The 16,251-nt window shown below is 42.3% G+C and overlaps 1 protein-coding gene across 1 annotated transcript in view; it reads right to left on the bottom strand.

Annotated features, from left to right (window-relative positions):
• Nucleotides 1–16,251, bottom strand: part of ADCY2 (adenylate cyclase 2) — a 369,183-nt gene that overhangs the window by 89,768 nt on the left and 263,164 nt on the right. Inside the window, exons 6-10 of the mRNA XM_069492150.1 lie at nucleotides 12,403–12,514; nucleotides 9,580–9,707; nucleotides 5,405–5,563; nucleotides 4,465–4,597; nucleotides 2,893–3,069 (exon numbers count right to left, since the gene is read on the bottom strand). Coding sequence (XP_069348251.1) covers nucleotides 2,893–3,069; nucleotides 4,465–4,597; nucleotides 5,405–5,563; nucleotides 9,580–9,707; nucleotides 12,403–12,514 — 709 coding nt within the window. The remainder of the gene's footprint in view (nucleotides 1–2,892; nucleotides 3,070–4,464; nucleotides 4,598–5,404; nucleotides 5,564–9,579; nucleotides 9,708–12,402; nucleotides 12,515–16,251) is intronic.

The raw sequence follows: 16,251 nt of genomic DNA, 5'->3' as shown, positions 1-16,251 counted from the left end.
TTGGTATTAGAGTGACTGTCAGCCACTTATAATCATGTGAAAATGGACTTTGGTATCAGACAAATATTAGAAAATGCTTTAAAACACAAATATAACCACAAAACCTATAGTCAATCCTCTCCTTGAATTGGGCTATTGAGAAATGGTACCACCAGTTATGTATGTGAAATCACGAACCATTGGACAAAAAGAAGAAATCAACACATGTGTACGAGTAGTTCCCAAGAGAGGAACGGGAGGGAAACACTGGTCAGGGTTTATTAGTGGAGATTCCACTGTCAAATGTTCAATAAGAGACTTAAAAAATCACTTTTATACATTTGTGATGGGAATGAAAATAAAACAGTTGGAACAAAGCAGCTCCAAAGAGGAAACTTTTATTTGCTCCTTTGATCTCCAAGGTTAGTTAGGAAATGTATTTAGCCTAGGGAAAGGTAAGGTGTGTTTTTTTTTTTTTTAAAGTAATTGAACTCCTAGTTTTATTACATGCAGTAAAATAATGCATAATTCAACAGCTCTATCAATGTTGAATGCAGAGTCAATGGAATTCTGCATAGGGGATTAGATATAAGAAGTACGTTTGGGCAATGTCAATTGTTCGACCTTGGAATATGTCAATAAAAGTTCTGATGGGTCTTTCTGAAAGTGAGTAAGAGACACAGCTAAGTACACGTGGTTTGGGCTTAATGCACTAACCAAAGCCTTGGGGCTTTCTTAAGATACCCTGTATTGCTGCTAAGGCAATGCAAGCCTGGCTTTGAACCTGTGACAGGTGAGACGAGCTGGTTAAGAAAACTGAGTTGTTCAAAATGTTCTTTGGTTTTTATAAACAACTTCCTGAAGCTCAAAGCACTAACCAGTTCCCACTCTATCTTGAATAAGGCATCTTCACAACACCAGATTAAAGTAAGACAGAAATCATTCCTGTGGTCCCTCGCTCCCATAATAAAGGACACAGCCACTCTTAAGTCTCAGGACAATAAAGACTGGTAAGAAATAAACAATAACAACAACACACCTGGAAAAGTAAGACTTTTTTCCCACAGGTGTACATGAGAAACAGCACAGAAAATCACATTCAAATACTTATATACATGATTCTTACTTCTTAAAAACCAGCCAACCAAGCAACCAACCAATTGCTCGTGTATAATAAATCTCACTGAGGGATGTAGTTATCAGCCGTAGCACTAACCATAGATGCTGCCCTGAGGCAAATTATTCAAATTATTACCATTTTTCCTAAGAGTGATAGAAGCATAGGCTTTCATTGGTGATTAAATACTAGAACCCCAGGATGCTTTTCCTCCAACAGGTCTAAATGCTGGACGGCCCCAGGTCCCCCTTGGATTGCTCTATTCTTGAGATTTCATCAGTTCCTTAGCTTCAGGTGCCATCCACAATGTGACAGCTCACACTCCCATCTCCAGCCCAGTTCTGTCCTCTGAGTTCTAGACTTACACGTCCAGCTGCCTACTTCCTCGCTGCACTCAGATGTCAAAGAGGAATATTAATTTGAAATTGTCCATTAGTAAAGTCTTAAATAACCTGATTTCCCCCTTGTATTTGCGATTTCAATTGAGGGCATCCACAGTCCCCCAGTTGTGCAGCCCCAAAAGCATGGACACACCTCTGCTCCTCACTTGCACGCGCCTCCAATCCACCACTGGGTCTCACTTGCTCTACTTTCAAATTAGACCCTGGGTTTGTGACTCACTGCTACAGTCTCAGCACAAGAGGACAGCACCCTCACTCGGGACCCCTGTGCTCCAGCCATAGTAGCCTCTTCTCTGCCCCCAAAAGGCACCACATTCATTTCATCTTAGGGCCACTGAATCTGTCCTTCTGCTACCCTTCTTCCAGCCGGTTCCTCTCTCTCTCTGAGCCTCCCCCAGCTGTCCTACCCAGAAGACATCACTAAATTTTATCTCCCTCCCGGCCCTCATCACACCTGACACCATCTTGTTCCTTGATTTGTTTTCCTATTTATGGTCTCTGTCCCCCCATCAGAATGCAAACTCAAGGACTTGTCCTGGCGGGTCTCCTTCATTGACTGATGGATCATGGTCTTCCGTCAGATCATATTTACTTTTTAGTTGAAAAAAGATCAAAGGAAGTTAGAAGAGATATAACTAAGCCCAAACAGGAGTGCTGAGCCCCTACCTGTTGGGGCTGGGGTGTCACTGGGAGACCTACGGAGGGGTGGCAGCACAGGGCGGCCGGAAAACTTCACCCTTACCTGGCAACCTGGCAGGCTCCTTCTCATCGGCCAGCAAGAATTATGTAACATTAAATTTTCCTTTTAATCTCAGCTGCACCCCTAATACAGTTAATGCCGCTACACATGAAATTTTACTCAGAGGTAGTTTTAGAATCTAACAATGCTAGAGGGATTATTCTAAGTACTTAGCTGTATTCACTTTTCCCTCCTCCTGTGGGTATTTCAATTTTCTATCTCCATCTCAACCATCTTATTGCATATGTCCCTGGTGTAAAGAGCTTCCACTCTTTGTTATTGATGATGCTACTCGAACTCCAAGGACATCATGCCTTTATTTGTCTTTTTACTAAGTTCCTCAAGCCTCTCTGCTTAATGATAGAAAATAAAAACTCGATGAAAAAATAGTTGTTATATTCAGTTGCTACTATCAGTTGTACATAACACTGTCTTGGGTTATAAAGTTATAATGCAAAAATCACTGTAGGTTAGAATCCTTGGCGATGTGGGCTTGGGGCTCCCTCACACCCTGACAGCTGTGTATAAAGGCCTCTCCTACAAGGACAAGACGGTAAGCGTGCTTCACTGCAGAGAGTTGTTTTGGCGGCCTTGTGTTTGGGGGAACTCGCTTTTCCCCAGTGCTCAGGTACTTTGGAGGCACGGGGAGGACGTACCGTGGTGCTGATCTTGCCGTTCTCCGTGGTCATGCTGTCCCTGTGATGCAGGTGTGCAAAGGGCTTGGCCGCCCCCCAGGACTCCAAGTACCGGGTCATGCGGACGGACGCCCTCATCTTGGCTCCATCCAGGGTGTGGCGCGGTCTGAAGAGGTGTTGGGGACTCCGTCGTTCTCCCTTGGGGTGGGAAACAAACTCTCACAAGTGGCACAGCACAGGTCTGCACCTGTGCCAACCTCAGGTGACTAAGATTATTCCTCTTAACGTCCCTGCGTTCACCTCTGGGGCATCTGTCCTCTCTCCCATAGAGTTACTGCGGAACCAGCTACTTGGGCTGAGGGATTTTTTTTCCACATAGCAAAATTACTTACCTATAATTGACACTTAGGAAAAAATATTAGCCATGTTAATGTACATTTTTATAAAGTAAATACTTAAACAGCATACGCTCATCTCTTTTAGCTTTGTCTGGATGGTTGTGTTTTTCTAAAGCGATAGCTGTAGGGGATTTGGTGCTATTTCTATGCTAACTGGCCTCAGACACAGTGCTTTGGTGTTCTCTGCCTGAACATACTGCACATAACGGTGTTTATACACATCTTTTTTGCACCCTCTCCGCCACCCCACTGTGCCTGCTGCTTGTCACACATCTATCTCCAGATCAGTTGCCGAGCCAGTAGAGAGTTTGTCTCCAAAGGTGAGACTGGGCTTTCAGAGCTGCCACTGTGAGTGAATGTCCATAAACGTGATCGTGTTGATTTTCTGATATTGTTTTTCGCGTTCAGAGATCTTTCTTGCTGGTATTTGTACCATTTACCAGCTGTGTGATTTAGGGGGAGTTACAGAACCCCTCAAAGCTTCAGATTCTTAATCTGTAAATAGTGATAATACCCATTTGGCAGGAATTTAAGAAGGGTTAAAAGAAATGAGAGCTCTAAGCCCCTTGATCTGGCCTAATATGTAGCACGAACAAAATAAGAAACAGCTCCTCAGCGTGTGTCTGGGTCGGACCATCTTCCAGGTAATGGGGGTTTTTATCACACAGAAGGCGCGTGTGTCTCTGCACACACACGCACTCATGCACGTGTCTATGTGATATGTGTTAGTCTTTAAAAATTTTCTTCTTTTCCCTTTACTCTTTTCTTGTATGTTCATCTGATTTTATTTCATTAGATTTCTTATCTTCTGAAGGCCTGAGCAAAAATCTTTTCTCTTTATTTAATTTCCCAACTGACAGGTATCGATGCTGTGCCCACGGAGAGCCTTTCGGAAGCCGTATCCACCGGCATATGTAGGGACTAACAGCCCAACCAGCAACTGCATCAACACCCTCGTCATACAGACAAGCAAGGCCTTTCAACTGCTTGTTTAATACATATCTGAATTCGTTATTACAAAACGTCTTCCGTAATTAAACCACCACGTGCATTTAAAGTCACTTTTGTGGCAAAGACTAGCAAAGAATTACAAAGTCTTGACTGAAAATACTTATCTATGCCAATGATTTGCTCCTCCTCCTCCCTTTTAATCACAGAAACAAGCTGATCACAGACTCTTCACAACAGCACTGACCTTGGGGTTGATCACGAAGTAGGTCTTCACCAGGTGCTGCTTTAAGTAGGGGTCCCTGACGTCACCGTCTCCCTCCTCCACTTTGTAGGCCCCGTTCAAGTGCTCCAGGGTGACAGAAGAAATGTGGACACGTCTGAAATTCCATTTTTAAACCACAGTCAAGATATAAAAGGATATGTGAAAAAAGATATTCTATTTGTTTGTGATTTCAGAAATAATTTCTCCCCTGTGAAGGAAGGAAAGGCTACATATTCTTGGGAAACCTGACTGTAATTTAAGTTTTTGTTCCCTTGACCACCACTTTGGAAAGACCCTCTTGGACTCTATGAGCCGCTAATGTCCGAGGCTCACCTGCAGTCACGGAAACCTGTGTGGTGGGTGTGGCGAATCATAGCAAATAAAAACTTGACTATATTGTATTGTTTTGTGCGAGGATATCTTTTGAAACACGTGTCAAGGGTATTTTTGGAAGCATGCTGATCTGTAAAAAGCATGGATTTTCTTTCTCAATGTTTGCTTTTTTATGCTCTTCCAAATTATAGCCTTTGCATTAGGATTCTCTTGTCTGAAATATGTTCTTCTACCCAGAGATGGATGCTATTTTAATATACAGGTTTTAGAGGTCAACAGTACTAGAGAGCTGCCTTATCCGGACTGCGCTGTAAAACATCTTTAACTCAGGTCTCTAATTAATAAATCTGCAAATAAGTAAAAGTGTATAATTTAGTACCTGATGTCCACAGTCTTCGACCGTGGATCATAGCAGTAGTGGTTCAGGGACTTATCTAATTAACGTATAAGGCCACTGTGCATGAGTAACATGATACCTACAGAGGCAGCAGAAGTCATCAGAAACTGAGCAGGCAGTCATCAGCCCGATGACCCGGCATTCCTAACCATGCTGCCAGCGGGAAGAGAGAGATCCAATGTCCAACCTTACCCAGGGACCCCTCCAGCTTCCATGTGGTTGGCCAAGGTAACGTCATGTGACCACACGTCGTACTGCCACTTCTGCAGACCAATCACGCCACACAGGACATTCCCAGAGTGGACGCCCACACGCATGTTGATGTCAACTCCGGTAGCATCCCTTACTTTCCTAAAGATGAGAGAAGTGATGTCATGATCAGTAATATTCTCTTCTTCCTTTAACTCTTGGTCAGGTTTCTGGTATTGATTATTCAGGATTCCAGATCTCTGCTCTGAGCCAAGAGAGGGGGGCTTTTCCCCCTGGTTTCTCCAGATTAGACTGAAATCTCCAGTGCTCTCACTATGGAAGCCACATCAGTCCAGACTGTGGTGATGACAGGGTGTTTTGGTCGTGGTTTTTACTCTTTCAAGTAATGTATGTCAAGCACCTATTATGGGCTGGCACCAGCTCTGCCTTTTCATATCAGAATCATGTGACATCACATTGGTAATGTCAGGAATGGTCTTGGAGGCCTTGTGCAATTTGAGAGCTTTGTACAGTGTATGGCCCCATGAATGTGTTTTGCTAATAAGAGAAGAATACAGCTTATTTGTGAGTTTAATGATGACTTTAACCTGAATAAGAATTTTTAGAAAGATAATCATGAAATTAAAGCTTTTCAGTTGTTCACATTCTTTCATAAAAGAAAGAAAAAATTACGTTTTAAAAAGCTTTAGTGATGCATAAGGTATCATTCAAAAGAAACTAATTTTTTTTAAAAAATTGTTTTTAAAATACTTTAGGACCCTCCTGCCAGCACATCAACACAGACAAATGAAAAACTTCAGTGAAGGGAAAATGGAAATGCTTGGCAATGCTTATTTATTTCTGCCAGCTAAATCCATTTATCAATTAAAATATTATTGTCACAAAGTATTCAGGAAGACGTCCCTAGTCGCATGGAGAGAATCACCCCAAGGGGCAGTGCGGAGGGAAAGCCAGAGGCTCTCATCCCCGTCGAGTGCTGCGGCTGGGCCAGCGCCAGGCGGTCCTCACCTCCCGACCTTCACGTACGATGGCTCCTCTCCCTGCTGCCCACGCCCCGAGCCTCCCTCCCTGCCAGGGTGTGAGTGCCACTGGCCAGCTGGTATAGTTCTTCCAGCCCTGCTCAGGCACGGCCTCATCCCGGAAGGCTTTCTGGTCTCTCCCCACTTTGCTGGTCTGGGCTGCCCTGCCTCTGTCCTCCAAGCGCCCCAAGGGCAGCCCGCACTCCCTGTCTGCGGCCACCTCTGCACTCAGCACAGTCAGCCATGAGGACACAGACCTCGTCAAGGGATGTGTTTACCCTTCAGTGGGGTCAGGACCTGATGCAATAGTGACACTTTATACAAGTTTAAATCTTTCAACAGCAGTTCTCTAGTTTAAGAGAAGCCACAGTCACTTATAAAATCAAGGTGCTGAATATCACTTCCTCAGTTAAAAACAATTTATGTTTTCATGATGGGAAAACAAATAAAGGCTTTCTAAGCATTGAGAATATTCCAACACTGCCCCTCAACTGCCTTGGTCGTGGCACCTTGGCTAGAGGGGGGCGAGGCCTGAGAAGTGAGGCGGTGCAAACAGATGGAAAAACACAGGCAGACGTCTGGGACCCAAGTTGCTGGTTCCTGGGAAACCTGAGATGATCTGGAAAGAACCTAAGAGCCAAGTGTGCGCTTTCCCCTCGCCAGCTTAAAAAGTTAAAATTCCAGCATAGTGGTCATCCCCACCTCTGGCTCAATAAATGGGATCACAAATGTGGCCCTTGCGTGAGAGAGAGAACAAGAATGGAGAAAGAATTCCGGAACCTGCCGAGATGCCCTCTCTCTCCCTGCCTTTACCTGGGGCATAACAAAGCAACTGTGTACTGATCACCTTGTCAGCCACATGTGAGAGAACCCGAGGAAGAAGTGGAATGCCCTGAGCAGTGGGTGGCAGGTCACTGGGACACGTTGCCACTGCCTGATCGGAAGGTTAAGGTTAGGGACAGGCAAGAGTTGGGAAGAGTTGCCTCAAACCTCTCACTTCACTGAGATCTGGACACATGCAGTATTACCGAGGCATCAGGGATGAAAGGATAGATAAAATGTGCTGCATACGCACAGTGGAATATTATTCTGTCATAAAAAGGGATGAGGTACTGACATGTGCCACAACGTGGATGAACCTGGAGAACATTAGGCGAAGTGAGAGGAGCCAAACACAAAGGACACATATTACATGTGAAATATCCAGGATATGCAAGTTCACGGAGACGGGAAGTAGAGTGGAGATCACCAGGGCCGGGGAGGGGACTGGGGAGTCACTGCTTAATGGTAGGGAGTTTCTGTACGGGGTGAGGCAGAGGTCCTGGAAGTAGGTGGGGGCCGGTTTCACAACATTTGGAATGTACTTAACGTCACGGAACTGTGCACGTAAAATGGTTCAAAGCGTAATATCAACAGTCCACATATTTCACCACAGTAAAATATATGATAGAAAAAAACCATATTTCTGATGAACTGGTGACATGCCAGTGAATGTGACCTAAAGATTCTTTCTCCTCAACACATTGGAGTAATTTAACATGACGTTGGAGTAATTTAACATGTTGGAGTAATTTAACATGACGGAACTGGAAAACAGTTTTAAAAAGCAGAAATTAAGCTTCAATGAAAAGGTAAATTGGTTAACCTGATATGTTACTAATGCACACAATTTTGCTGTTTTTAAATATCTCTCCCATATCTATTTTAACAGGAAACCAAGAAAAATGCTTTCCTCCAACAGAACCCATTTCACCTCAGGTTCAAATTCAACACCGAGGTTGCCTCCAGGGGCAGGTTATACATTTGAAAAAACCTATCATTCCACTGATTGGATTCTCTTACATCTAGACACAGAGTTAAGAGTAGTTACTTACTTTTGAGAAAAAGAAAAAAAAAAACGCAAAAAAAAAAAAAAAACCACTACTTTTCATGTATCAGAGAAGACAAATGACTTCCTAACGTGGTTATTTCCCACACAGTGCATCTTGTGTTGGGAAACAAAGTTCACATTGACTGTTCTTCCTATCTCAACTCTCAGCAATTTCACTTTATTTCCCTCCCATTCCTGGTCTGCTCAGCAGCAGCCTGCAGTAATTTGCACGGAGCTAGTGAATCTGGAACACACAGGTGTCTCCGTCTCACCCGCCGAGGCTGCGGGGGCAGGGTGCAGAGGCCAGCACACTCTTCCCTGGATGGCACTGGGAAAGCCACCTACCAACTTTTTAATCACTTCAGCAAGTGACCAACATACACGGGGAGCACACAAGTGACAAGTGGACTTGTTGCTTTCTCACCTAAAGCCCTATTTACTCCAACCCTGAGACAAGGAATTAGAACATCAAGCACATAATTTGAACCCTTTTTGGATTAAAAAAAACAAGTACAGAGCAAGGTAAAATAAAGTAAAATCTTTCAACTACACAATCAGCAAACAAAACGTTTTATCATTTATAAGAATATTTTGGATTCTACTAAAGAAGGTAGTGGTAACTATATTGTGGTACTGGGAATAAAAGTTACCTCTCACCTTATACTTTTACCCTGTACTTGCCACTGGTAATAACGTTATTCTGTGTAAGCAAATCTTCTCTAGAATCACAATGAAAAACTTACAGATACAATGCAGAAAACATACATTATGGATGTAAATTGAAACTAAATTCACATAGCAGGGCATTTTTGACTAGATGAAGTAATTCTGGATTGCAGTCTGGTGGTAAATGCTAATTTTTCCCTTACATGTGTGGCCATATCATTTGTCAGAAATCAGAGAGACGTTATGATCAGAGACATGTTGCATTACTTTTCTTTCTTAAGATCAAAGACATCCAAGTTCTTTAAAAAAAAAAAAAATCACCTTTGAAACAAACAAAACCGTCTCTTCCCATAGATTTCCAATTCAGTTTTGCTGTAATCTAAGGCTCAGGATAACAACACTAAACACTTACGGAAGTCTTAGGTTGAATTGAGTTACTCACATGCCAATAAATGGGTCTCTGCACAATTAGATTTAAATGTTCAATAATGGATTTAGTGCCAGTAGACAGAAAAATGGAAATAGTAACAGGTGAGAATTAAAACTCAAAATTGTTAAACAGTTAAAAAAAAAAACAAACCCTTGCTAAGCAGTTCACTTACTTTATGGCCTCACACATATCCAGTCCCATTTTCACACAGTTTTTGGCATGGTTGGGGAGAGAGATAGGGAGTCCCGACACACAGTAGTAGCAGTCTCCTAAAATTTTAATTCTCATGCATTCGTTCTCCTGGAAGAAGAAATTGCAGAATTTCAGTTGTGTTAAGCCCTCGCATAATGACCCAGATTTACCAAATATCATGAAGTGCTGGTTCTACTGACACTGTTCCAGTCAAGGGGGCCTGTGAGGACAGAGAAATGACAGCCAGTTGGCTTCCCTTTGTGAGGGACCAGGATGAGCTCTCCTCCCCACATGCCCACTTCCAAAGCAGGAAGAATAAGGGAAAGGGAAGAAATGGGAGAGCAGAGAGAATGCTCTGGAATGATTTACATTTAATGCAAGGAGAGGATGAACATAGGATCAGTCTCTTTAGTCCAAATCTCTCCAAACACTAACGGTGAAATGAAACGTTCTGTGCAGAGCGGAGTCATTCAGAGTAGGAAATAAGGACCAGAACTCAATTCGAATTAGAATCGTATGTCATTCCCCACTGTGCTACGGTTTTCTTCATGTATTTCAAAGCTGAAGCAGACTTTTAGCTGCAGACATGTAGCTTCTGATAAACATCTCCACAATCTAATAGCATTGCCAAGTAATTCAAAACTTAATTCTGATCTCGGGTTAAACTGTTTTACTGTAGAGTTTGACTAACTCATTATTTGTCTTGCCTGGGTTGTATTTATATTATAATATTTAGATTAACTGTATTCATATGCATCAATGCTATATCCATTTCTAGACTTTCAACCAGCAAAATAAAACAGAAACAAAACTGAAGAGGTGCCAAATACAGATTTTTTTCCCTCTAACACTAACAAAAACTTATGTATAAACTGAACAAATGTGAAGTAATAAAATGAACACGACATCTTCTTCTTCCTAAGCATGTGTTAGTCTTGCTGAAGCTTTTGCATATTTCTTTCCCTGTCTGATAATGCACAAGCCAGAGCTTTCATACACATCTATAGCACCATAGATGACGTGCTTAGTAATTTCCGATAATAATATCATAAATAAGAAAAAGGCAAACAATTACTTATTGATCAGTCTTCCTTCCCATACTCCTAAATAGATATTCTAAATCTAGAAAACACGACAGTTAGTAACAGTGAATGGCAACGATTATGAGTTCCTTAGCTTAAAGTTTTGTGCTTTACATAGTATTCACTCAGTGCACTGGGCTGTTTAGTTATGATGCTGTCTACTCCATGTTATTTAACTATGACCCATGAACTGATGTCCAAAGCATGCTATCCCTTTGATCAATAATGGATGAACCAAGTCAGCCTAGGCTGGACTCAGATATTGCCTGGACATTCCCTTGTTCCAATGGTTAGAGGAAGTCATCCTGCATACCTTTGTTCTGGGTAACAAATTGTGTCCTCCTAAATTCATATGCTGTAGTCAGTCCTGTGAATGTGATCTTATTTGGCAATAGGACCGTTGCAGATGGAATTAGTTAAGATGAGGTCAAAGTGGAGCAGGGTGGGCCCTTATCCTATATGACTGCTGTTCATATAAAAGAGGGAATTGGGACATCGAGACGTGCATACAGAGAAGAGAATGTCATGTGGACACTGGAGTTATGCTGCATGCACCATCCGAGATGGAAATGTTTCCTCCTAATATGACCAGGTAGTCCGACAGAAATGATCGAAAGATCACTAAGTCAAACTGGTAAGACGTTATTTTAGTTTCAACCTTTCTTTTTCTGTAAATGAGCACACATAAAACTCATTTACTTCCTTTGGTTTGGTAAAGGAAAGAAGCAAAATTATACTTCTACTGATTTTTTAAAATCCCCACTGAGAGCTGTCCTGGTCACCTGAACCACACAAGGCAACACACTGGGGGAGTCTGGCCCAAGAATGATGATGCCTACACACCTGCAGGCCAGGTTTCTCCCTAAGAAGCTTGGCTGGAGTGTTCTGTGTTGTTTAAAAGTGAACTAAGATCACAAATTTAGGACCAAGTCTTCCATGTATAAATAACTTATATTAATAGGCATAATGAAGTTTTTTTTGTCCAGAACAATTCAAAGACAGAATTAGTTTGACCTAAAATGTTTAATGAGAAGTAAAGAGCCGGCAAAGGAGAATTTTTTTTTTTTTTCATCAAAATTCCCACCAGCAACTGTGGAAGTTCTAAAAGTAAGGTCAAGTATGGTTTTAGGTGACGTGGAATCATTTCCTATCTGTGAAATTTCCCATAAATGAGTATATGAATGGCAAATGGTGACTTTACATTTCTGTTTAAGTGGCACAAGAATCAAAGGACAAAAATGAGACAGTAGTAGGAAAAAGGCTTGCCCGGAAGACAGGTATCCTATTTCAGGGGCTCCTCCAGGGTCCTGCTTAGCCATATGAACACAGAAGTTACAACTGGAGGAGTGGAAATGATCTTACCAACTCTTTGACGTGGAAATGCCTAAAAGAGCACCTTAAAATAGCACAGTGCAGAGGGATTTGCAAATTGAATCTCCTCATCTTCAGTGTATTTATTATATGTGTGCTGAATTATACATGAGAAGAAGTTTTAAAAACTGATGCAAACGTGATAATTATATGCTATGGCATTTTTCATCCCTGGTGCAGGTTTTTAAGGCTCATCAAGGCTCAATGGCAGATAAATCCAGCACATTTTACAAACGACATTCCTAAAGGATGGTTTTATGAAAAAGTTCAATAATGATAAGGAGAGGGAGAAAAAGTAAGCTTTTATTTATCTTCAAAGCGAAAGAGAATCTATAATCTATAATACTCACCTTTGCAATCTGATCAAACTTGCCAAAGAGTTCGTTCAGCATGTGGACAAGTTCTCCTGGGGAGCAGTCACTCGCCAGCCGGGTAAAGCCAACGATGTCCGCGTATAAGATGCTGTGGGAACCAAAGGGGCAAGGAGAAAGGGTTTTCTAGCTTATATTTGTTAAGAAAGTAATGATAATTTCCATTAAAATAGTGTAATTTTTTTATACTTAATTTATATTTTCATAAGGAGGATGTCATTTTCTTAGATAGGCAAGACATAAACATTTCGTCAAACTTGTCCTTTTAAACATTTTTTGGTGTTACATTTTTGTAGTTAAGATGGGGAGTGAGGCAGCAAAATAATAAAAATGCAATTGTGTTTATATTGAGCCAAAGAAAAAGAATGGAATAATAATCTTCTTTAAAAATTAAGACTACTTAAAACATGAATCTGGAGTACTTACTACCTGCAAGGATGAAACAGACACAGTGTATCTTCCTCAAGCTCAGAATTTAGTTGGGAAGACGCATTAAACAGATAAGGACACCAACAAATGTCCAGTTACTGATTATAAAAATAAACGGCTACAAAGGAAAACAAGAGAATGCCATGAGAGAGCACAGTAGCAGCAGATTAGATGGTGAGGAGTCCAGGAAAGTCACTGCTAGGAGATGACAGGGCAGCTTCCCCTCCCGGGATGTGCAGACGAGTGGAGACAAGCGTGAGACTCCTTACTGCTCTGTACGTGCTCAACATGGGAGCACCCACAAAACTTGCTTGCATTACCATTTTTCCTACGTACTAACTTGTTTCTGTTGTGTACAAAGGCCTTATAATGAAGCCCGAATTCCTGTGGATGATTTGAGATTCAGACAGTGAATATGGTATGGCTTAAGATGTACCATGAGACAAAAATAACTACATTTCACAGCCAATTAGTTGGGATGAATCAGCCATTAGTACAGGTGGGATAATAACCATTAGGATGTATTTAAAAAAATACAGAAAATAATAGTTGTTGGCGAGGATGCAGAGAAATTTGAAATCCTTGGGCATTGCTGGTGGGGAGATAACATGATGCAGCCACCATGGAAAACAGCACAGTTGGTCCTCAGAAAATTAGACAGAATACCGTGATTCAGCAATTCCATTTCTGGGAACGCATCCAAAAGAACTGAAACCAGGGACTCAAATAGATATTTGTATTCAAAGGTTCATAGCTGCATTAATCACAACAGCCAAAAGATGGAAACAAACCAAATGTCCATCGCCAAAAAAATAAATAAACAAAATGTGTTTTTTATATATATACAATAACATATTAGTAAGCCTTTAAACGAAATAAAATTCTGACCTATGCTGCTACTCATGAAAATATGCTAAGGGAAATAAGCCAGGCACAATAGGGTATGATTCCACACACGTGCGGGACCCAGAGTGGCCAACCACAGAGAACAGTGAGTAGAATGGTGGTTGCTGGGGACAGGGGAGGGGGAGGTGCAGTTGCTGTATGATGGGTACAGAGTTTCCGTTTGGGATGAAGAAACAATTTTGGAGATGGATGATAGTGATGGTCGCAGAACAGTGTAAATGTATATAATCCAACTGAACTGTACACTTGCAAATGGTTAAAATTGTAAATGTTATGTATATTTTATCACAATAAAAAAAAAATGACATGGCACCATTCAGGTGGGTCCTAGCCAGATCAGGGCAGGAGCTCTGCTACTGGCCACACTCTGCCTCTGTGCTAAGCACACGGCTTGTGGCTGCACCTCAAGGGGGAAAAGGCTTGCTCCTCTGCTGATGGATAGATACTGTGGGGGACCTCTGATGGGTCCAGGAAAGTCAGGGCTGCTGGGGCAGCTGCACTGTCCTTTCTGTTCAGAAGATGCCCTAAAACCATCCCTATTTCTTCAATGCTTCCTTATAGAGACAGAGATCACAGATGCTGGGCCATCGTTCTAGAGGAAGGATTAACTCTGCTCACTAGGAGAAAGAGTCCCTGATCCAAAGCCATATTGGGAGGCAGAAGATGTGGATGGGCAGCTGACTTCACTTCCTTCTTGTTCACAACATCCACAGTGCTTCCTGTGGTCAAAACTTGTAGTACGCAAAGGAGCTTTAAGACAGGCTGCCTGTAGATATCTTAAGCCGGTCCAGAGGTTATTTGGCAGTAGAGAGATTCAAAAATCAAGCAGGCAATTATGATGCATGTGCAAAGCGTTATGGTAGAGAAATCACAGTGCAGTGTGGGACCACATAGGAAGGAAACCTGACCTAGATCTGACCAGACCACCACTGTAGAAAGACCACTCCAGCCACAGCAACCTGGAAGCAGGCAGGTCAGTTAGAACCACATCTCAGGAACTCAGGAGAGCCCTGTGGAAGGTCTATAATGGGTGGAAATGAACAGAAGTGGACAAACGTGGGGGACAGAAAGGAAAATGAACAAGACCTCGTTCTACTTAGCTGTTGGGGGTGGGAGTTGCCCAGAAGAGGAAAGCATGGAAAATGAAGGCCCAGTTTCTAGCTGAGCAATGGGACTAAGAAACCCAGCTTTGCCCAAATCAAAACAAGCTTGCAGGGGAAGATGACTAGTTCAGCTTTGGTTGCTGCTGTGCTTGATGGTGGTGCCTTAGATACCCAACAGGTAGATGAGGATGGAAAGCTGCGGTTGAGCTCTGTGTGTTGGCATGGGCAGCCTATGGGTCACATTGGGCAGGCCTCCAGATTAACCCACCTGGGGGAGGTCCTATGATTCACTGCTTACATCCTGTTCCTGAGCAAAGAATCTTTCTGGGAATTTCTCAAACTGTTGATGTACTGGTTAATACTTAACCTACTGAGACTGAAAATGACACCGATTTGTTTCTGACTCATGAAGTTTTACTGATTGTCACATATAGACATCATTTTAGCCTGTATGTTATACCCTGTAGCCAATGGTTGTAATCTCTGTATTGTACCCTCCAATGAAAGAGGACAGCGCCAGTGTGAGGCGTCTTTCTCCCTTCTCCTAACCATTCCTAGAAAAGCCTTCCAGCCCACAGCAGACTCTGGAACATGCCCTACTTTGTTGGTGTGCCTTCCCAGGCCAGTGTCTTCACATTCGGCTTCCAATAAATTTTTATCAAATTATTCCTGTCTCAGTAGCCTTAATTTCAGTTGACAGCATCATGTAGATGGGAATTAAAGTCCCAGAAGAGGGCTGGGGAGAACAGAGAGCAGCCAGGACAGAGCCCTGAAGACATTCTCATTGACAGGAGGGGCCAGACTTAGACTAGAAGAGAAAACAGCAAAGGAGACTGTTGGAAGAAAATGAAAAAATATATGCTGTCACGAGACCAAGGGACAGGAGAATGCAGGGCCAAGCCCAGCTGAGTGGTCAATAAGTGACTGAAAAACATCTCCTGAGATGGAAGGGGCATCGCTGAATGGAAAAGCAATGACTAGCGTAACACACCTAGTCCGGTACTAGGAACTTTTCTTCTTTAATTTTATAAGCAAAACATTTATAAACCTGAAGGCAGGCCAGTGTTTTAAATAATTTTACTCCTTAACACGTGTGAACTTTCTTTAAATATATTTAGTCTTTTTCTATCGTGTATCCAATGGTGCTTCCTTATTTCCTACCCAATATGCAACTGTTTTTCCTGTTATCTCCTTCCCGATATGAGTCTCTTATTGCACATTGACATCTGTGTGCGCTCGGGCTATATATATCGCTAGCTTCTAAGATCTGGTGTCAAGTGGGATTTGTCTAGCAATGTACGTAAGTTGCAGTTAAATTAGTTTCTAATTGACGAGCTTCAGAAAACCTTGACCTGAAGTGCTGGGCCAGGAGGCAGCCGCACGCCCTGGA

The sequence above is a fragment of the Eulemur rufifrons genome, chromosome 17 (assembly GCF_041146395.1).
Source record: "Eulemur rufifrons isolate Redbay chromosome 17, OSU_ERuf_1, whole genome shotgun sequence".
NCBI classification, from domain to species: Eukaryota; Metazoa; Chordata; class Mammalia; order Primates; family Lemuridae; genus Eulemur; species Eulemur rufifrons.
Note: the sequence above shows the minus strand (reverse complement) of the source record. Positions and strands in the feature narration are given on the sequence as shown.